General features: G+C 35.6%; 3 protein-coding genes across 4 annotated transcripts; all 3 read right to left on the bottom strand.

Annotated features, from left to right (window-relative positions):
* Positions 1-142: 142 nt before the first annotated feature.
* LOC112324299 (tryptophan aminotransferase-related protein 2) lies at positions 143-5,831 on the bottom strand. The gene is made up of 5 exons (XM_024586248.2): positions 4,756-5,831; positions 2,698-3,001; positions 1,573-1,853; positions 1,191-1,489; positions 143-1,069 (listed from the first exon to the last, which is right to left on the bottom strand). Exons 1-5 carry the CDS (start codon positions 5,025-5,027, stop codon positions 852-854), a joined length of 1,374 nt encoding a protein of 457 aa, XP_024442016.1. The 5' UTR covers positions 5,028-5,831; the 3' UTR covers positions 143-851.
* A 5,490-nt stretch (positions 5,832-11,321) lies between these two features.
* Positions 11,322-16,057, bottom strand: LOC18105847 (uncharacterized). 2 transcript variants are annotated; one of them, XM_024586947.2, is made up of 3 exons: positions 15,655-16,057; positions 14,731-15,009; positions 11,322-12,657 (listed from the first exon to the last, which is right to left on the bottom strand). In XM_024586947.2, the coding sequence occupies exons 1-3, from the start codon at positions 15,838-15,840 to the stop codon at positions 11,572-11,574; spliced, it is 1,551 nt and encodes a 516-aa protein (XP_024442715.1). In that variant the 5' UTR covers positions 15,841-16,057; the 3' UTR covers positions 11,322-11,571. The 2 variants fall into 2 exon arrangements, with proteins under 2 accessions (XP_024442715.1, XP_024442717.1); XM_024586949.2 differs by lacking the exon at positions 14,731-15,009.
* Positions 16,058-16,814: 757 nt separating this feature from the next.
* On the bottom strand, positions 16,815-20,569 carry LOC7457765 (galactinol--sucrose galactosyltransferase). The gene is made up of 4 exons (XM_002321589.3): positions 19,230-20,569; positions 18,033-18,210; positions 17,579-17,946; positions 16,815-17,497 (listed from the first exon to the last, which is right to left on the bottom strand). Exons 1-4 carry the CDS (start codon positions 20,451-20,453, stop codon positions 16,934-16,936), a joined length of 2,334 nt encoding a protein of 777 aa, XP_002321625.2. The 5' UTR covers positions 20,454-20,569; the 3' UTR covers positions 16,815-16,933.
* Positions 20,570-21,805: the final 1,236 nt, after the last annotated feature.

Here is a 21,805-nt window from a genome sequence, read left to right as displayed (position 1 = left end):
ATTTCATCACGTATGAAATTCATCCGATAAGGACTACAGTTTCCATGGTTTTTTGAGCGTGCAACAAAATCAGGTAAAATATCATCAGAAACAAAATTGAAATTGCAATCAAATTCTGCTAATGCAACGTCATCATGCGATCTCCTTCTAATTTATACAATGTTATTGATTAATATTAAACACTACTTTTTCAAGTAAAACACAATTAAAAAAATAAAAAAATTTTACCAGGTCGAACGCGGTCCAATGAGCAATGGAGACACTGTTCATGTGAACAGTACCAAGTGAAATTCAGCTGGCACTATTCAAGTGAACAGTGAACATGCCACATGAATTAATTCACATGACACTGTTCACTTCTCCTGCAAAACTAATACACAGATGCAAGAACAGGGAGAAAATACTGGAGAAAAACACGGTGAAAAAACAGAGAAAAAAAAGGAAAAAAACAAAGAGAGGGAACAAGAAAAAAAAAGTAGAACAAGATCGGAGAGAGAATAAAAGGACCCAGAGAACACAAAAAGGGCAGGAGATAAATGGAAAACGAGATAGGACATTGTCTGGCCAGATCGTCACCATCTTCTTCGTCTCCAGCCTTCAGCACCGGGTGAGCCTTTCTTCCCCTACTCACAATTTTAATTACACTCTTCCTGTGCAGAGCACGCATGCACAAATGCGGCAGGAAAGGAGAAGCAGATGGATATTGCTTTCGGCTAACTCGCGTTTAAAACGTTAATTGTGGTGGGTTCCGTACACAGTAAATAGCGTTTGCTATTTTACCAAACGTTTTGTTTCCGTGGTTTGTTTCAAACGCAGAAGCAACCACGGAAACAGACACGCTCAAGCCTATGCTATTCCGCCGTCTCATCTACGTGCATGGATTGTCGCAGGTGGATGGTGGACAATCTCTCTACAAATTCATCATAGTTTTCATCTCGATCTAGCATGCTTATCCTAACATATTGTGGTCCAACGCCAAAATGTATACCGCTTCTTGTTAAGATGTTGTTAGATCGGAGAAAGGCTTCGCAGTCTTCTATAGGGGCTTCGCACTTCAACCATGCAAAAGCTGTGCAGAAGACCATGCTTATAATGTAAGTGTAAAACTCATTTTCGTAGAAGAAAAGAAAAATTCATGAATAGTGTAATTGATGTAATTATGAACGATCTAAAATATAAGCCATGTTTACCTGGTCGAGGAGCGAAGGAGATGTTGAGAAACCTGCACGATCCAGGGGGAAACTCTGGCAAAGTGAAGAGACCACTTTGCCTGACTGCGGCCCTTAATAACTTCCACCTCTCTTCCATGAGGTGGGCAGCAAAGTCAAAGAGGGACCCTTCTTTGCTGGGAGGATATTTGCAGCCATCAGTCACTACTTGCAGCACTTTAGCTGCTCGAAGCTGCGAATCCTTTGACACGCCGATCGTGTTGAGCTCTACGTATTTCACCATCTTTTTGGCTACTTCTTCATCCTTGACAAGAGCCCATCTGAAGGAAGTTGAAGAAAAGAATTTGAAATACGTGGTTAATCATCTAGTTACAATGTTTGTCCGTATCTAAGTTAAGCTTACCCAATGCGCATCCCAGCATGTCCTGTGCTTTTCGACACAGTGAAGAGCATAATGTCATGATCAGCGGCGGCAGCTATTGGCGAGTATTGCGGCCAATAATATGCAAGATCATGAACCAAGATGCCCCCACTTTTGTTGACAACAGACTGCCTGACAAACCCATCTGGATTGTTAGGGGAGGTAACGAGTTCAATATACGGTCCTTCTTTATTGAAACTCTGTGCATCACCGGCCCATTTATAAAGCCCTGACTTCAGGCAGTCAGTGATTAATGGATAAGACTGTAACAAAATATCAAGATGAAAGTTAGACTAACGCATAATAACCATCAAAGGTTGGATGCTAAAATTGTTGTTAGCAAACAATTAATTCTTGCTAAATTTCTTCACAATTAAAGAATCAATAAAACGGAAGACAGAAATTTGTTTTTATATCAAATGAAGAACCTTCTACTTTGGAATTCAATGAAGTCCTTGCATAAAGAACAAAGGGATTAAAAAGAAAATGGTTAAATAAAAGCTATAGTAGGATGGAGAGACGGAGGTTCTGCTGCATTGAGCTGAAAATGTTTTGGAGGGAAATTGTGCTTGGTAGACGTATCTTGACAACTATGAGCAACTCGGTTTCAATTATGATTATTCATTGTTTTACAACCTATGATACAATCTTCAATAGAACATGGCACGATGTGCACCAGATACAACTCATCAAAGCATATGAAGATTACGCTGCATTGAATAAATGCGGCGCCTAGTTGAAGGTCATCGACTTCAGAATTCATGCACAGATTTGAAACTAAAAGGAACATTTGATTAACCATTTAAAAGCTGACTTGTTCCATAAAACTCAGCACATGCATATTTGTGTGAAACTAGCAACGCAGGATATGAAAGCTAGAGGTTTTAATAAAAAAACAGAGGTGAAGAACCCAAAAAATAGAGCTGAAACTACGCATCAGAAAAGACCAGGAATTTAATAGTGATGCAGAGAAATTTGAGAGGCACATTATATATAAATGCACCCACCATGTTGAGATATTAAATTAAAATAATAGAATTTTGGAAAATGACAAACTACATATCAGAAAGCTAAATCAAACAATACACGAGAAGTATTAACACTCACAGAGTAGTAAGGAGCTGCAGATACAACACTAAGGGGTTCCGCTGCATCTAGGGGGGAGAGTGCATATAATACAGCTTGATAAAGCTGTGTCGAACCCGTCCCAACAACAATGTAGCGGTCCTCGGTGACTGCATTGCCAACTACTTTGTGTAGTCTAAATATCTCTTTGGCAAACTCTGGCTCTAAAAACCAGCACAGGCTCCCAGCATCAGAGAAGTAGCTCATTGATTGCCAACCAGGAATCAAAATGGTGGATTTGTCACCCGTCTGTTGCCAATATCTCTCATACATTGTCGGATCGCCACTACATTACGCAACTATATAAAATTAGCACCTTATATGTCATGCAGATCATTATATCAGCATAAGAACATATTTAATACAGCAATAATTTGAAGATATTAAATTATTCCATGGAATTTCCAAATCTATTTAGTTTTTCTGTAACCATCCAAATCCCACCTTCAAAATCCACCACCAGCATTGACCAGATAATTATCTCAAGTGCTCGAAGAACCTCACATATTTCTAAACAGAACACTACAAGTCTACAGTGGGATTCCAGATTGGTTGGGTTTGGTATGGAGAGGGCAGCACTTGTAGGTCCCTCTCTACGAGGAAATCAATGATTAGATAATGTAGATTGCATGGCTAACATCATATCTTTGTGATGCCCTAGGTAAAGATCCGGTTATAAATGGTACATATATACAAAGGACCCACAGTGGCGGATCCAGAAAAGCCCGCTTTTCGACATGGCCTAAAAGAGGACCTTAAAAGCTAATGCAAAAATACAGGTGGCCGAAGTTCTCAGATGCACACACTATATTCTTCAGATCTCCCCAAATGCCAAAAGGAAAGCTGCCTGTGCACTGTGCACAAACCCCACATAAATGAATCCACTTCCAGGCCCCCATGGTGCCTCGTGCTAACATGCACCTTGAGTTTTTCCAATTTGTGCATAGCTATAAAAAAGAATAACAACGGTAATCCCTTTTTTTTTATTTTTTTATTTCTTTATGAAGCTTGAGTCAGGTCCACGAGACCACAACCAAGGCACGTAAAAAGAGTTCAATATGCACTTGACGGTTTGGTCTAGTGGTCTTGGTGAGGAATTCCTTGCCTTAGCACTCAGGTTTGATTTTTTATGTACATGTCTGTCATCACTGCGGTGCCTTACCTGTCTACTAAACTTACAGGATGTTCATTAAATCAGAGAACTAATAATGGTACGCGTAAACTGTCCAAACACCCAAGTTATAAAAAAAAAAAAAGTTTCAATATGCACCACCAACCATGTTGCTATCAAGGTTGTCAAATTTGACACGACATAATTTAAACTCTGATAGTAAAATTAACTACTTTAATTTTAATGATTTTCAAGTTTTTAGTTTTATCTTGAATGTTAGGAGGAGGATTTTACAGGTGTGATTTTGACAAAAAAACCATTATTGCGCTTACAGATTCACCCTTCAACTTGGGAACAGAAAGATGACAACAAAAAAAACAGTCACGAAATGCGAAAAAGTCACCCCAATTGTCTAACACGCACCATAAGGAATCTAAGAAAAAAAAGAAGAGAAAAGGACCTGTCCTTTTCTACCCTGGCAGATTACACCATCATTTACCTTACTTACCTCACCTAGCATAGCTTGTGGTTCTGCTCCTACCGCAAATAAGGAGAGGAATCCCAGTAAGGAGTCAGCATCTAAACTGAAAAGAAAAACCTACCCCTGCTGCAAGTTTTCAGTTTTACCCCTCCAGATCAGAATACCAATAAAACTCCATCAACAATTGTAGAAAAAAGTTAATGGTGGACCTTGCCTGAGGGATGCAATTCAACCACAGATTTGGAGGGAGGTCAGCATATAAATAAAAACATTCAGACTTGAAGCTTTACTTATACCAGAATAATTGAGTTATTTAGGCACACTTTAGTAAACAATTTTTAACGGTGAGGTGCACTCAACTTGTTTTGTTCTGTTTATGCAACAAAATAGGTGTAAATGACACTTCAAGAAAGAGACGAAAAGAAAAGAAAACAACTGCAGCACTTACTGATCAAGATTGATTACTCTGTCCCTGCCATTGCTATCCACTGTAGAAGAAGACGAAGAAGAAGAGCGCATAGAAAGATGTTCCCTCTGGGTAGCATGTGCCTCACTAGGCATACTATCAGTCCTCAATGCCTCTCTCCTGTTGTCCAGAGAGAGACCGCTAATGACTCCAGACTCTTTCTCATACAGCACTCTCAAAATCAAGCTCACGTTAAGAGCTAGAGACAGCACCAGTAAGTTCCTTAATGAGAAAACACTGAAAAGCCTCGCCATTTCTCTCACAAATTTGAGAAAACAGAACTCGAGAAAACAGAGGATTTGAAGAAAACAGAGCCTGTTGTTGCTAAAGAAGAGAACTCTTTCAGTTGATGTCAGCAATGGAGAACCCAAAGAGGTTGCTTATGTCGCAAAACTCAGAGAAAAATACGAGAGCCTTGATTGACATACAGGCAGTTACAAAAATCTTTAAAACAAGCAGTTACAAAATATAGACTTTAAAATATAAAATCTTCAGATAAACACAAGAATCATTAGTTAAGTAATCCTGGAAAAGCTAGTAATTATCGGTGACGACTATTTAGGAAGATTTTGAAAGACAGTTTGGACACCTTTGGCAGGACTCTAAAAACCCTTATGAAACTGGTATCCAGAGAAGAAGAATCAAGGGTTTCTAGAGCCTTTTTCCAGCATCAAATCTGTGAGTTTTGAAATAAAAAGGGCTCTAAGATGTCAAAGAATTAGCATAGAAATCTTCAAGTTACTTAAACATGAACTTGAAACGAGCAAGTAAAATCAATACTAAAAAGGAAACAAAATGATTAATCAACCACCACCTGCTTTTCAAGATTTTAAAAAGAAGCACTGTTATTTCTTGATTTTGGACAGAAGAGAAAGAAAGTGAAAGAACGGAAAGAACCCAGTAGTGTTCTGTGGCCCGTGGGGATGAGTGCTCTCATGCACTGAGTAGTCTCAGAAACCGTAGGATTGCCCTTGAAAAGAGCTCCAACAAGAAGATTTTTTTTCTCAGGTATCAAGAAATCCCACTCCTGTTTTCTTATGGCAGATCTCGAAAAAACATTAATATAGACCACTTTCATTACAGTATAGATTCACTGTTCCTTGTTTTTTTTCGTGAGTATTAATATTACTTAAGAAATACTAAAGTAAAGCATAAAGATATTCCATTGTTCTAATGAAAATTGATCGATTGTTTTAGATAAATCGTTAAGATCTCTTTGTTTTAATAAAATTGATTGATTACGTTAAATAAATATTTAAAATAATACGTCCAAATATAATTGTTATACTACCAAATATAAATTAATTGTTAATTTATATTGTTTCGTAACAAATGTAAAAGAAAACTTCTTGGATATATTAGGGTTCCAATATGTATTCAACAATCATAATGGCTGTAATATGACAATAATATTTAAACAATCTTAAAGAAGCATATAAAATAGAATCGATTCACCTTAACTTTGAGAAGAACTACGTACCTTATAACGATTGATCTTGACAACATATATATTCGACATGTGGATATGTTTAATTAGTGGTGAGTAAAATAATCGAGAAAATTGAGAAAACTGGAAAAAAAAAATAACTGAAAAAACCGAACTGTGAAAAAAAACGATTAAACCGATTAAAATTTTGAAAAAACCGGACGGTTCGTTTTGGTTTTATAAGCATAAAATCGAAAAAACCGAACCGAAAAAAATCGAGCCAAACCAGGAAAAACCGAGCAAAACCGGTTTGAACCGGTTTTTGTCCTAAAAACCGAACCGAGACCGGTCGGTTTGAACCGGTTTCGGTTTTTTTCAAAAAAAAATTTAGTTTGGTTACTTTTTTTTAATAAAAACCGAACTGAACTGAAAATAATCACCCCTATATTTAACTATCATATTTAACTAAACATAAAGGTTATATACCAATGTATCTTGGTTTTTAAATATTAAAGAAAAGACATCCAAATATAATCTTTATATAATGGCTTAAAATGACTCAAGATCATTGCGAACATGTAACATTAAGTTTGTATTATTTTATATTAGTGTCATATAAACTTCTTATGAAACAATACAAATTAACAACTATTTTATGTTTGATTAGATACCGTTTGGAAACGTGGGTCAACCTGTATTTTAAAAAATATAATTTTTTTTGTTAAAAATTAATTTTTTGTATATTTTGGATCGTTTTGATACGTTGATCTCAAAAATAATTTTTAAAAAATAAAAAAACATCATTTTAATACATTTCAGCATGAAAAACATTTTAAAAAGCAACCATACTCACACTCCCAAACAGGTCTTAATGACAATATAATGATCATGTTTTATGTGTTATCATCAATATTCAAGAAATTATTTATTTATTATTTTATTTTACTTTCAAGAAATTACAATTAAATGTTAATATTTATACAATATTAAATGTATATATAAAAAAACATAGTCGATCAACCTTAACTTCAAATAAAACTACAGCACAAATAATCATATCACTATCTTAACTAACTATAATAACCTAAACAATATGTTTATTACATCAATAGATATATTTGGAAATATAATGCAATGAACATTTTGGATGTATTTAGACTTATTGATACTCCATCGGTTTTATTAATTTGTCGTTTAGATAATAATCACAATATTTGTATGTATTATCTCATATGTTTATTTCAAATTATTAAAATGAAGTATTTTCTTGTATAATTGAATCAAAGTGATACTATTATTGCCTTAATGAACTATAACTATATACTGTTAGAGAATAATATAAATTATATCTTGGGATCTCACTTAACAGTTTAAATTATTGAATTGAAATGATTCTTTGATATGGTATCAGAACCTTGATGACCAAATATTCACGAGTTCGAATCTCACCATATTTATTATTTGATGAAAATTAAGTATAAGGTAATGTGAGCTTATACAAGTTTCAAGTTCAAAAAACTTTTACTTGAGGGGATATTTTAAAGAATAATATAAATCATATTTTGAGACCTTACTTAACAGTTTAAACTATTGGGTTGAAACGGTTCTTTCACATGTATTGTAACGAAACTTTTATTTTTTGGAATAAAACTTATATTTTACTGTAATAAAAAGATTATATATGTTATCTCAAATATTTGTTTAAACTCCCACTATATTACTCATTAATCAAAAAAATAATCATGTAAATTAATCAAGAAATTATTGTTTTTCTTCTTTTTCTATTTAATTGTCTGTTCTTATTTTCTTCTGTGTGTGTGTGTGTGTGTGTGTGTGTGTGTGTGTGTGAGAGAGAGAGAGAGAGAGAGAGAGAGAGAGAGAGAGAGAGAGAGAGAGAGAGAGAGAGAGAGAGAGAGAGAGAGAGAGAGACTAATTCTAGTTGAGATACAACTAAATGGAAAATCATTTTTTTTTTAATTTGAAATGTTATTGCTGTCAATATCAGTTGAAGTTCATTTGAAAATACACGACTATGATAAATGTTCCAACAACTGGCTTCGTACAATTTTTATTTTATTTTATTAGATAGGTGAGATTGAATTTTATTTAATAAACTTACGATTCTTAAAGTTTATGGTCATATCTCAACTTTATATATTGTTAGATATTTCTTTTACACTTATTCAATGAAAAGATATTCACTTTAATACTTCTATTCACATGTAATTTTTCTTTTAGTATTATTATAAGTGTTTTTTGTTCTAAAAATTATTTGGCTTCGATATTAACTATATAATAGTTTAGATTGGGTTTATTGAATTAAATAATAAAATTTAGGTTATATTCAAGACATTTAAATCTTGCAATTATAATTATTAAACTTGGTTAGGGATAACCAGTCAAGGAGCTGAGTCTTGGTTTTAAAGTCAGCTCATGAAATTAAAAAAATTAAAATTTTAATATTTCATATGAAAAAATTAAGAAATAATTTATATAAATATAAGCTATATATATTATAAATAATAAAATTTCAAAAATTATTTCAAAAAAATTATCCTATATTAAAAATATATTATTTTTTACTTTTAATTTAAAGTATTTTTTTAAAAAAATTATTATCTCACATTAAAAAAATACAATTTTCTTCTTGTGAATATATATATATATATATATATATATATATATAATTCCACATTAAAAAAATAATTTTTTTTAGTATTTATATAAGAAATAATAATTAATAAAAATAATAATAATAGACTGGCGTAGAGGTGAACAAAAAAACTGAAAAACCGATTAAACTGAGAAAAAAAATAACCAAAAAAACTGAACCGTGAAAAAAAACCGATTAAACCAATTAGAATTTTTAAAAAACTGACCGGTTCGATTTAGTTTTATAAGCCTAAAACTGAAAAAACAGAACCGGGCTGGAAGAAAACCGAGCCAAACCAAAAAAATCAAGCCAAACCAAACCAAACCGGAACCAATCACCCAAGATAAATATGGTTACTGTTGTTATTTGTAAATTATTTGCATTGTTTTTGGAAACAATCATCCACGATAATTTTTTCCACCTCCTTATTTGAAAAATAATTTTTTGTTTATTAAAAAAAGTAGGTCTTTGTCGGGTTACAATGAGTCACACGAGTCCCGAGTCTTTCCATGCCAACTACAACCTTAATTTTTTTTTCAGGCTCGGTTAGGCCCTAGGTCAATCCATTGAGCCAAACCAGGTTTGATAAATATTATTTTTATTTTATGTTTTATTATTTTTTTATACTTATTTAATGTGGATGTGTATTATAGTATTTTTGTGCCTGTCAAAGAAGGTATAACACGAGGGCAAATGATTCCATGGCAAATGGGTTCAAAAGTTGACTCCAATTAACCTAATATAAACAAAGAATCCACAAACTTCCTTAGCTAGCATTGCAATAATTCCACGCCCCTTTTTGTTATTCTTCATTAGAGTCAATGAGTTCTCGTGTGGAGCTCAATATCAAAGCACGACTGTCAGTGATGGTGGGGCTGGAAGCCCCGTCCATGTGCTGTTCCTTTCTCCAAATCCACCGCGACGAAATAAAGATGAAAGGAATCAAACAACTGAATTCTTAATGTATGAAAAGAGGCTGGATCTCTAGTTTATTTAGGGTCCACAAAATCAGGCAACTGGAAAAACAAGAGCAGCTTGCTAGGGCATTCAAGACTCGGGACCAGATACTGTATTTTTTGAGAGCCAAGTCATGGCAATCTCTTGTATAGGATTTATGGTGAGTAAAAAAGAAAAAAAATGGTCCTCCTCCTAGGATGAACGCAAGAATTCGTGCCTTGTAAGCTGCACTCATTTATGGAGATGGCCCTTCTCAATTGAGGTTAACATTTTGTCCCCTACCTGGTGATGATAAATTCAGTAGGCCAGCTATGAGTTTGACCATAATTTCACATTTTAACTCCTGCTAAAATCACATTTGGAACACATGTCTGTTTTCAGTGGAAGAAGAAGTAGACGCACACAGACAACCAACAGTAGGTTTCGGCTAATTTGTCAGAATGTAGTACAAATCAATGCCTGTTAACCAATCAGATCGAAGGTTTATCGTGTGCTTACAAAACAATGTTAAAAAATCTCAAGTTGAATTTGGATGATTAGACCCTTTTAGTCAAGAAGGGAAAAGGGCCACATGCAATTCATCAAGGGCTTTGCTTTCTTTCTTTTTTAACTCGTCTTCGTGATAGTGAACTACCCCAATTGATTGCCTAAGCAAACATCATCAGTGACATGCGGAAAATACTGTTTTTATTAGTGGTATTATTCCTGTTTTGTTCAAACCAATATAGCTTGTAAGTGGAGAATTCGAGCTTGGAAATCGTTGTCTTCCAGAAATTACTAGTGAATCAAAGCCTTGACACAGCTGAACTGTGAGAAAATCAGTTAAGAACCTCAAGGCAGCTACCTTCCTTGAAGTTTTTCACCAAGGGGGCCTCATAATCTTAATGCATAAGAGTGGCCTCTAGAAACGAAGCTCCATAGTCCATTACAATCACTAATCCCACGAATCTTGAGCAGTTTCAAGACAAACTTTTCAGATAATTTGTACAGCAGATCGTTAAAAAGGAAACATGGTGTCCAAAGAGCAGAGTATTATTCCTCCACCTTTTCCGAGGATGACTCATTCTCTAGTCACGTTTTTCCGATTCTTGCCGCGCATGCATCATTGCATGCCTTTGGTGGAGAGAACTTTACACCTCTAGAACACCACATGATTCGGTCATTTGTCATTAAAGAAGCATTCTAAATGTGTTGACATTCGAACGAGAGACGAATACAGCCAGCACATACTTCCATATACTTCAATTCTGCGACTACCGTGGCTCAATAAGAAAGATAAATTGTTGACCAAGGGGGAAGAAAAGGGATGACGTGATTTTGATAATCAAGCATGCATATGGCTCAGAAACAACAGGAAGGAAAGTAAATATTTTAGTAGAAGAGACCAGAGTTTCAGGAAAACTAAGATGACACATTCCAGAACACAGCAGCAGCATGCGCATAGTCCAGGCATGGTAGACAGTATTGCATCCACAAACAACAGAACATATCAGTATCATTTAAAGTACCAGATTTACAAAGCAACTTAAGTCACCTTTTCCATTTGCAAAAAAAACAGAACCAGGTGTAAAAGCCATTTACAAATTACATCATTAATTTACATAGCAAGTTATACGAAAATACGAAATTGTGTAAAAAACCATCACTCAAGGAAAGCACATACACAAACGGCTAGGGCATTACGCTATTCCATATAAATCAAACCAATCATCTGAAAACAACATATAACTTCAATGTATGAACCCACCATATTGGGGCCAGGTTACCCACTGTTCATCAGTTTATCCAGCACTGCATTCAAGTCAACTGACTGCCCATTCTCCATCAATTTTATCACTGTTTCTCTCACCAAGTCTCTATGAAATCCCATTGCAGCAACATTGTCAATAACATCATCAACTGGTCGCCTGTTTCCACTCCCACCAGAACCTGATCCTGATCCAGCATCCACATTAGAGGCAGTTGGGATAGCATGTGGTAGTATACGGGCAGTGGGCAATTGTGTGTAATTGCTTTCACCGCCCAGGACTGTAGGAGATGGAAAGGGCTGCGATGGTTTTATAGATGAACTGCCATAGTTTCTTGGAGAAGCACCGTAACGATAGGAGTCCGTAATATTTGTTTTCCCATGTAGTGGCAGTCCTTGTGGTAGCAAACTTGCAGAATTAGACTCTACATAATTCCTGTTTGAAAGTTGAGGATAGATCTGCTGAGTAGAGCCCGTGTTATACTGTTGGAGAGGTGGAGACCTGCCAGGTGGCTGAAAGATGCTATGAGAAGGTGTGCAAGGAACTTCTTCAGAATGATGGCCTGGGACTTGAGGATTAACCATGGTGGAAGCTGGGTGCACTTGAGGCAGTTCGGGTAACTGCAAGTTTTGGGGAAAATGAGGCATTGGTTGATAAGGTTGGTGATAATAGGGTATTAATTGCGACTGCTGAGCTGGAGGGACCTGGTATTGCTGATATATTCTTTCTGGAGTAGGAACTAGCGCTGGATTGTAAGGTTCTTGCTGTGGAACAGAGGAGATAGCAGTCTGGTTCTGGAGCAGGTGGGTGGAAAGCTGTGATGCTGTTGCTACAGATGTTGCTGGAGGATGAATCTGAGGAGGTAGGTTCGTAACACTAGAAGAGGGAGCAAGAAGTTGTGGAGAAGCACCTGGAATGGGAAGCAGCTGGTGGGATTGCTGAGAGACTGATGACAGTGCTTCTTGACTCCAACCTGCTTTAACAATAGCATTTAGTTTTTCCACTTGCTGGTTATTTTTGGACATTTGAAGCTTTGCCAGTTGCAGCTGAGCCTCTGCTATATCTTGTTTATCTCTCAAATCTTGGACACCACCCTGAACCTGCAAGAAGTCACCATGTTAAAAAGCATTACACATGTATCCATCAGTGCCTGCCAAACACAACCCATCACTGTCTTCACCAAAAATTCAAAGTTTTATCACTCGTCGGGAGTGAAACATTTGAAGAAAAATACATGCCTGACATGAAAATACATATGGTCTCAGCCACCACAAATTGCCAAATTTAGTTTACATCAAAGGCAAGATATATAATCCGCACACACAGAAAAGAGAGACATGCGTACAAAGTGAGAACATGCAATGCAAATTTCAATGACCCCATGAGTATTGCACCAAGCTAAGATTCAGATGGTGGACAAGTGGATACAGTGGCATCGTATCTGCACACAACTCAGCACAAGGAAAACTAATCTGATTGATAGATCCTGAAAGTACATGAAATTAAGATTTTAATTCTAGAACCACAAATACTGTATATTAAAGTATTATTTGAATCACATTCCATTGACTTCAAAACAAAAAAGGAGTAAGCAAAAAGGAAAGTCAAATATCTGCCATAATATTTATGACTTAATTATTTTTCTTCAAGGACTCATTTCTACTCTTTGAATGTAGCAGATTTTTATTTAATAAAAATTCATTTACTTGAAGAACTCTACATTAATTTTATTCAAATTGATTTCAAGTATTTGGGTATTGCTCCGATCTTCTAACATTGAAGACCCGGATCCAACAAAGATCACATTGTTCAACAGGGACACATGCTGATTTCACAATGCTACCAATGATCTGTATTGCAATAATGCATTTTGTACAGCAAAAGATGGCGAGAACAATCTCTCCCATGGGTAACTGTGGATCAGAGGTCTCCCTCAAAGGAATTATCAGTATTTCTTCATTGTTTCTAAGGACTTCTCTCTGTTATAACCATCTTTCAGCAGAGAGATATAGAGTAAAATTGTAAATAATATTGACATGCAAGACTAACTTCAGAGGTAACTTCCCTCTCCCTTGGAAGAATAATGAACAATATATTTTGCTGGAAAGGAATCAGAGAATCAATTGCCAACTGTTTGTTAATTTATGAGATAAAAATGAATGACTGATTCAACCCTCACCAATGTATATTTTCCATCTCTTCAGGCAGAAGGACCACATATGTGCTACATCTACCAAAGTTAAAAAGGCCTACACAAGTGGAATCCTACACAATGGTTATCTTTTGGATCTGTGATGCTTCTACATGGCAAGTATCTGCAACAAAATAGAAAAACTGACCCAAAAACAGAGCAAAACAAATCCCAATACAATCATAAGTCAACAGAAAAGTTAATTTGGGACTGCAAATTCTAAGGAAGTTGTGTTACAAACCTTAACGAATCAAGGAAGAAAGCTACACACAACTACAAGTCTTGACAATAGACAGATGTGCTGTGCTTAAACGTGAAAGATGGACATTTAGTTGAGCTGGGAGTCCAACAGATCAAATAAGAATAACAATGCACATCTAAGTAAGAGAAAGGTCAAGGTACATCAAAAACTTGCAGTAATAGCTAGGATTAACAAAAGGGAAAACCAAGAAACTGCAGAACAAAAGAGTTGAAAGGAATGACCAATTCCCATACAACCCTGACGAAGTAAAACTCTTCCACTCCTACCAACCAAATTACAAATAAACGTTTTTGCAGAAAAATACCAAGTCCCTAATCAAGCCCAAGAAATAATTAAATGCAAAGAAAGGACTCATTCATCCAAATCCTTCCTACCATTGCTTTATGAACCTCAAGCAGCAAAAATTTTAAGACCAAGTACTGCATTTAGTAAGTTTAATGCATTTGAATTTCCAACAGCATTAATGAGGGCTTGATAAAAGATAAGTTTGTGTACCCATGACTTTAAGGTGTCTAATATCATAACTGAAGCTTTCATAGGAAAATTTGTTTGGAAGCCACCTATTTGTCCCAACTCTTAAGCCTATAAAAGTTGTTTTGTTTTTCATTTTCATGCCCCTACCAAGCCTCCCAATCTCATTTAATTTTAACCTAAAGTATAATATCATGCCTTGAGGATGAACATCAAAGTAAATTAAAACTTTTAAGAAGTTAAAAGTACCTCCACAAGAATATTCTTTATTTCCCTTAGCTTTCCATCAGTTTTCCCTTGATTAAAATCCATTGATTCCTTTAAATCATCAACAACATTTTCTATTTGGTGTGTTCTACTTTCCAATTGAGACACTCGAGTGCTGAGACACTCCACAGAGTGTAGCAATATGTCAGCATGCTCCTTCATCTTTACATCAATCTCAAAAATCAATGCTGCATTGCTGAAAATCCCAACTTTCTCAGTGGAGAATTTTGCAGAATCAATGCAATCCATTGAGCTCCAACCCTGTAGGTTATAACCCAAACAGCAATGAAACCATCTGAGATTAGCAATTCAGCATACATTGCACTAGAGGAACATATTTCAGGAAATGATCTCCTAAAAAATATAGGAAGTCAGACTTGTACCATTGAACCAACAAAAACTAATTGCTTAATCACAAAACCATCAGTTTTCTTCCCATAAACATTGCACAGCCCAGCTAATAATTTGGACAGGTAGTGTAATACTAGAACAAACTAAGCTATATTCAGCTAAACCCAAAATACCAATTCAACTGGGGGCATACATTCATCAAATGTTCAAGAAGACATACACAAACCAATTAAGGGTCTTTGTATTGTTATAGAATTTGGGAACCCGCTAGCTTTAAGTTTTTTTATTTGGATGGTTTTTTGATATGGTAGAAGAGCTTAATGATCAAATCATGAGAATCTCACCGCCTCATTTTTTTTTTCTAATTAAAATTAATTAATAGGCGTAAGTTTGTGCAAGTCTCATAGAATAATATAAATCATATATTTTGTAACTCTCCCGACATGTATAATCATGTTATATCTCATAATTTCAATACAAAGTCCTATCCCAATTCCCTGCAGCCAAACAAAACAAATATAGTAACAACAAATGATACAAAGAGAGAAACGATACCCTGAGGTTGGTTCCATCAAGAACTTTGTTGTGGGATTTTGAAAGAGAGCGAAAAGTGTTGAATTCGAAGCCGTGATCTCCATTTTCTTCTTCTTCTTCTTGTTCATCATCATCGTCCAAGAAATTGAAGGGCTGGGATTTGGAAAGTTGGGTGATTTGCTTATCCATGTACCTTGAAGTATCCATCGTTTTCTATTTTCTTTTTGTCAAATCAAAGAGACAAAGAAAGTGATTTCTCCAGTTACCAAACAGAAGAATTATGGGAATCTAGTGAAGCTTGTGTTTGCACTTGCAAGAGTCATGGTTTCTGTTGGTGTTGTGTTCTTCACTTGTACTTCGTTTTATTTATGATTTGCTGTTCTGTAAGGATAATGGGGAACGATACCTCGATATTGTCATGGTGGAAGCAAAATAAATAGCCCCAAAAATTAAGCTACAAGGGCCATAAAGAAAATTTGATACAAGCCCGAATTAAGTTATAAATATAAGCCTTCTAAAGATTATTGGCCCATGATATATATTGCGAGAGATGAATTTATTTTTTAATAAAAAAAACTTTGCTAATATATTGTTTAATAGGAAAAAAAAAAGATAAAATATACAGGGGTTAGTCTATATGATAGGTATAACTTGATGAGTTTAAAAATAATATAAAAATAACAAAATAACAAATTAAAAAATAAATTAAATTTTAAATTAAAATATAAATTGTTATTCCATCAAGTTATCAATATTCATCTTGCATCTTGCATGGAAAGTGTATATATAATAAAGATATTCATGTGTGTTATTTTTCTTGAACTCATTTGTGTGATTAATAAGCTCTAGGTAATATGCATTATCTTCCAGTTTAGCAAATAGTAAGGGATCATATGTAATTTTTATTTTCTTAAACTTATTTGTGTGATTGATAAAGTCGTTGCTAGAATTTTTTTTTTTTTAATTATCATAAATGTCTAGATTAATTTATATATATCTTAATTAATTTTACAAGTTTTGATATTAGTGATTTTATAAGTTTTTAATAAAATTAAAATTTATAAGACTCAAATTAAATAATTTTTAAAAAATAAACACAGAAAGTTATCAATTAAACTATAGTACATAAAGTTCTGCACTCGTAACCTTGGATAGATGCTAGTTTTGAGCCCCGCTGAAACTGAGAGAGAACAGACAGACAAACTTCGTTCTTACAAATAAAAAGGTGAAAAAGAAAGCTTCATTACAATTGCGAAGGGTTCGTAATCCATCAGGTTCGATAAGAACACATGTTTTCCACTTAAAACAAGAACTCCATCACAGACAATTTGGGAGAACTAGGCCACGGGACTTGAATGGTGACCATTTGATCATGGAAGCAGAACTCAACATCTACCCCATCAATCTTGCAACTCACTGGGTTTCCTGATGCAAACACCCTCATCTCTCCACTTCCCTTGACCCCGATTCTTATCAAGCTTTCATCATCAACAACCATTACTGACTGGATTGCACCTCCAGTATTAAGCATGTTCACTAGTCCAATGGGAGCAAATTGAATTGATTTTCTTGGTAATACTGTCACTGGAGAAACTGTAAGCAGGTCATAATTGAATGGTTCAAGGGAAATCTCCAACTTCTCTGATGACTTCAACAGCCTCACTTTCTTTTCCTTGAACATATAAACAGCGAATACGTCTACTCCTTTTACAGATATTGGGCTCTTTCCACTGTTCCATTCAATATCTTTGGGACTGGCCGAACAGGTCACACTTTGTGAAAACTGGTTGGCACTCTTGTTTCTCCTTGCTACGGGGCACCATCCTCCACCTTGGCAATTGAAGATTCCTAGAACTCCTGTATACTGATGCAAATACGAAAAGGAAGTCAATAAAAGCTTAGAAGTTCAGGCACAACTTAAAAGAAGGGGTGTGTCATGCCCTACTTTGTTAAGATTCCAAATCTTGAGCATAGTTTTCCCATCATGTAACGGGTCTTCAAACAGGCAGTCTCTAGCAGGAAGTGCATAATATTGGCAGCGCAAAATGGACCCATCAGGCAACACCAGGGCCTTCAGCAGCTTGAAGTTGTGCTTGCCAACAGAATCGCTCACGTAAATTGGTCCACCCGAAATAGCCCTCGATGCCGCATGGAATTCAGCACAAGGATGGGTGGATTGGAACATGTCCCAATCTGGGTGTATAAAATTGCCCATCCACAAGCTATTGTAGGCACAGTGCACCATGTGACACCCCTGTAGCCAGTATGTCCCATTCGGATCCCCTGATGGGTCGGTGCACCAAAAATCATCCCCTGAAAAACATAAACGAATTGCATCAAAATATTATTGCGATTTAGTTTTATGTTGTAAGATGTTTAGATTGAAGTTGAAGGCATACCAACACGTCCTAGAGCAATGGCCTCTGTACCAAGGAACATAAAGTCATTGCAGTGCTCCATACTAGCAATGACTCCATTCCCTTTGAAATGCTTCCTCACAGAAGCCGTTAGTGCCTTGTAATAAGCTTCAGCAAGAGCCACCCGACCGCCAAATTCCTCGGATAGCATTTCTAGCAGCTGGAAGAAACCATTCGATCCAAAATTACTAAGTCCTGGAAATTATCAACAAAACTAAAAAGATGGAAAAATATGCAGTATTCCTTTTGTTTTAAAGGGAACTAATTAAATCAGGGCCCAAACTTGAAGCACGCACGACACGGACAAAACATTGGGCTAAGCTAGTGTTTAGGCTATCTCCCTGAGCAAATCTTTTTCTTCTTTCTTCTTTGAACAACGCATATTCTCATCGAATAAACGGAAACTGTTCTGAAGAATCTAAAAGAAAATGAAGGAGAGACATTGCTTGCAAATGTCATTTTGGCTGACACGACATGGAGTTAGTTGCTAGCTGAAAAGGCAAACATACTCACCTCATAAAAATATGAAGAGAGGTCAGAGGAGTGACAAGCTGACACGCACGGACAAAATGAAATAAATCAATGTGAAAAGATTTCTGGTTTAGACGCATGCATGCGGCAATGAATCCTGCAATTACAAAAATGTTTGCCTTGCAGTTTCTCGCTTATGAAACGGTGTTCAATTTATCAGATAAACTTCATCAGGTTCACACTTTCTCATATATAACATTAAAAAAAAGGTTTTTCTTTTATACAGAATTTAATCCTTAATATATTTTCTAAATTAATGGATAATCAGTAATAGGTCTAATTTAATTCATGAAGTAACACATGAAGCAACTTTCGAAAATTATATATATAAATAAAGCAAGTTTCGAGCTCTATTTAATTTATTTAGATGTAAGACTCTGAATTAAAAATAAAATTTCCTAGCATTTCAAGGGTACCTCAAGGAGATAAATTGATGATAATGCTTGAGTAATCCATTAAAAACAAGGGTAAAATTAACCAACCTAGAGCTTTCTCGAGGACCTGTCCAAACGTCTCGTAAATATTTGTTTTGTTTTTTATCACATTCTTTTAATATTATGTTATGAAAAAAAGAGCAAGATTTAAAATTGGAAGCAATTAATTAAGCCACTAAGAAACAATAGTAGTAATTAATTTTCAGGAACTTACATGAATAACATCAACTTTCACACCATCGATCCCAGCAGATTCGAGATGAGAGTGGAGTCCCTCGTACATCTTGTAGGCCAGCTCTGGCTGGACCAGTCCTACTCCATTGTTGACGATCTTATCCACCGCTAGATCTTCCATCGTCATCTGCAGACTCGGCGACAACTTAGGACTAATGACCCTAGACTCCGGCATGTTCCCACCGACAGCGGGTCTAACCCCACCCCAGTATCCACAAACAGCATGCCAAATATACACGTGCTCTATTGTCCCAAACTCCTCTTTAAGGTCTCTAATAAACGCGCTCATGCCCCTGCCAGAGGGCACCTTAGGACTCTCATAGTCCCTAAACTTGTAATTCTCTTCAAATTTTACTAATCTACATGGCATTTGCTCTCCGGCAGCCGTGCGATTCATGCCTTCTTGCTCACTAATGGGATCGTCGTCATGGCATATTGACTGCCACCCATCATCAATAAGGACCATACCTGGAGGGCACCCACCCTCCACGAGGCCCTTAACACCCTCCCGTACACCTTTGGGGTGTACGGTAAGATAAAATGCATCCCAGGTGCACCAACCAAATTTATCTACAATACCTGGTGGGGTTTTCTCTTCGAGAAGCCTAAAAGTGCCCAAATGGACTCTAATCACCTTCATGGCTTCCTTAACAAGACTATATGGATCATCGCCAACATGCATGTACAAGCAACTCCTGAAGCTGGACCCACACACTTGCGAGGACCCACTTTCCACACAAATGTCGACGTTGTCGTTAACCCCAGGCTGAAGAGAAGCCCTGAAAGGCCCTTCAAGGAGTGGAAGTAGCAGGACATAGGGGCGTCCCAGGTCATTTCTGTCCAAGATCATAATCTGTGTCTCGTGCTCCACATCCTTCCCACTATTGCCAATCCAGTGGGTTGTCCACCAGACCTTGAACCTGAATATACTCATGAATCTTATGCCACTGAGCTTGCCAATGGGAACAACATGATGGCTTTTGGGTTCATGAGCATCAAACCCCACAAAGCAGCCGACCAGGTTCTTGGTCTTGTTTGAAGAAAGAAATGGTGATGGTGTGGCTATAATGTTAGTAGGGACTTCAGTGAGAACTGGATGGCCATTAGCAAGAAAGTTTTTTCCTTCTAGAGTTATTGACAATGGTTGTTCACCATCCACCAGCCCCATAACATCCAGGGCATTCTTGCTTAAGCTGGGAGCCATTTGAAAGAAGCTAGGAAGTTTAGTTAGAAAAGATATGGAGAGTGAGACTTAATTTGCGGTTTGTGTGTTGCCGTGTTGGCTAGTGGAGGGAGGGAGTGCTTCTTTCTAGCTGTGTTTGTATTTGCTGGTTATCTGAGCGGCCATTGAGAGGTGCTATATATATAGTAATTAGAGCTTGCATGCAATGGACGAATCCAGAATCAGTTGCTTGAAAGGGCCAAAATGCAACACTTTTTTATTTTAGGTGACCAAATTGAACTTATTTGCTTTGTAAATGAGAACAAAGCACAAGTCGAAATGAATTAAAGTAGTAAAAAACAAATTGAATAATTCCTCACTCAAAAATAAAGAACATATTAATGATTATTTTTTAAAATGTTTTTTTAATATATTAAAATAATATTTTTTATTTTAGAATTAACACGAAAACATAAAAATATATTAATCTTAAAATCAAAAATAACTTTGGAAAACAAAATCAAACATTCACTTCAACTGGTGGGTCCCAAATGGAGATTGCTTTCGATGCCCTTAAATCCGCCTAAACTCATGGCCCTGTGCTAGACTCCTCTTCTTTACCTTTAATTCATCAGTTCTTTCTCAAATATTCCATTGATATTACCATTTCTATCCTGTGTTTCTGACGTGGATGAGTTCTTTATTAATTCTCTCATTTTCATGCACCGTTGACACGTCATAATTAGTAATACTAGCAGGTTTACGAGAAGGTTCCAAAGATTTCTTTACAAGACAGGCACTAATCTCTCAACCTACCAATAAGCACAGGAACACTCATTCACTTGGAGACGTGTGCTTGGTTTGTTTTCAAAGTATAACTTTATTAAAGCATGGATTATATTTTATTAAAAACAAAAAAATACATATTTTGTTTTTGTTTCATAAAAAAATAATCAAACATATCTCATTAGAGCTATATCCCAATGACACCCTAAAATTTAATAACCTTATTTTCGGAAATTTATTTTGATTATATAAAAAATAATAAAAATATATATTTACAAGAAAGACAACAAATAAAATTCTCCACAAAAAATATATTTTTTTATTGAAATTATCATTTCTTATTCATGTATTGTTTTTTTGTTTTGACAACAAAAATAATTTTTTTTATTAGCAACAAAATTCACTAAATAAAAAGCAACGGCAAAAAAAAGTCTGAAAAAACTATAATAATTTGAGTTTAAAAAATGTATATTTTATTTTATGAGGAGCATTTGTTTTTAAGCAAAAACTATAATGATCATTAAAGTATGCTTCAATTAAAAAAAAACTAAAAATTCATGAATCAATTATCTCTCCACAATTATATGAAAAAAAATATAAGAATAATA

This window comes from Populus trichocarpa, unplaced genomic scaffold (genome assembly GCF_000002775.5).
Source record: "Populus trichocarpa isolate Nisqually-1 unplaced genomic scaffold, P.trichocarpa_v4.1 scaffold_820, whole genome shotgun sequence".
Classification (NCBI taxonomy): domain Eukaryota; kingdom Viridiplantae; phylum Streptophyta; class Magnoliopsida; order Malpighiales; family Salicaceae; genus Populus; species Populus trichocarpa.
This window is presented reverse-complemented; position numbering and strand designations above follow the sequence as displayed.

Bases quoted from the DNA above. Each gene is read 5' to 3' on its own strand.
- LOC112324299 (XM_024586248.2), bottom strand. From the start codon at position 5,027: ATGGCGAGGCTTTTCAGTGTTTTCTCATTAAGGAACTTACTGGTGCTG. The intron at 1,490-1,572 runs GTAAGCTTAACT...AACTTCCTTCAG, and splicing joins CATGCTGGGATGCGCATTGG to ATGGGCTCTTGTCAAGGATG. The intron at 1,070-1,190 runs GTAAACATGGCT...TCTTCTGCACAG, and splicing joins CTCCTTCGCTCCTCGACCAG to CTTTTGCATGGTTGAAGTGC.
- LOC18105847 (XM_024586947.2), bottom strand. From the start codon at position 15,840: ATGGATACTTCAAGGTACATGGATAAGCAAATCACCCAACTTTCCAAA. The intron at 15,010-15,654 runs GTATCGTTTCTC...TATAACCTACAG, and splicing joins TTGATGGAACCAACCTCAGG to GGTTGGAGCTCAATGGATTG. The intron at 12,658-14,730 runs GTACTTTTAACT...GACTTCTTGCAG, and splicing joins TAAAGAATATTCTTGTGGAG to GTTCAGGGTGGTGTCCAAGA.
- LOC7457765 (XM_002321589.3), bottom strand. From the start codon at position 20,453: ATGGCTCCCAGCTTAAGCAAGAATGCCCTGGATGTTATGGGGCTGGTG. The intron at 18,211-19,229 runs GTAAGTTCCTGA...GGTTTCTTCCAG, and splicing joins TGAAAGTTGATGTTATTCAT to CTGCTAGAAATGCTATCCGA. The intron at 17,947-18,032 runs GTATGCCTTCAA...TATGTTTTTCAG, and splicing joins CATTGCTCTAGGACGTGTTG to GGGATGATTTTTGGTGCACC.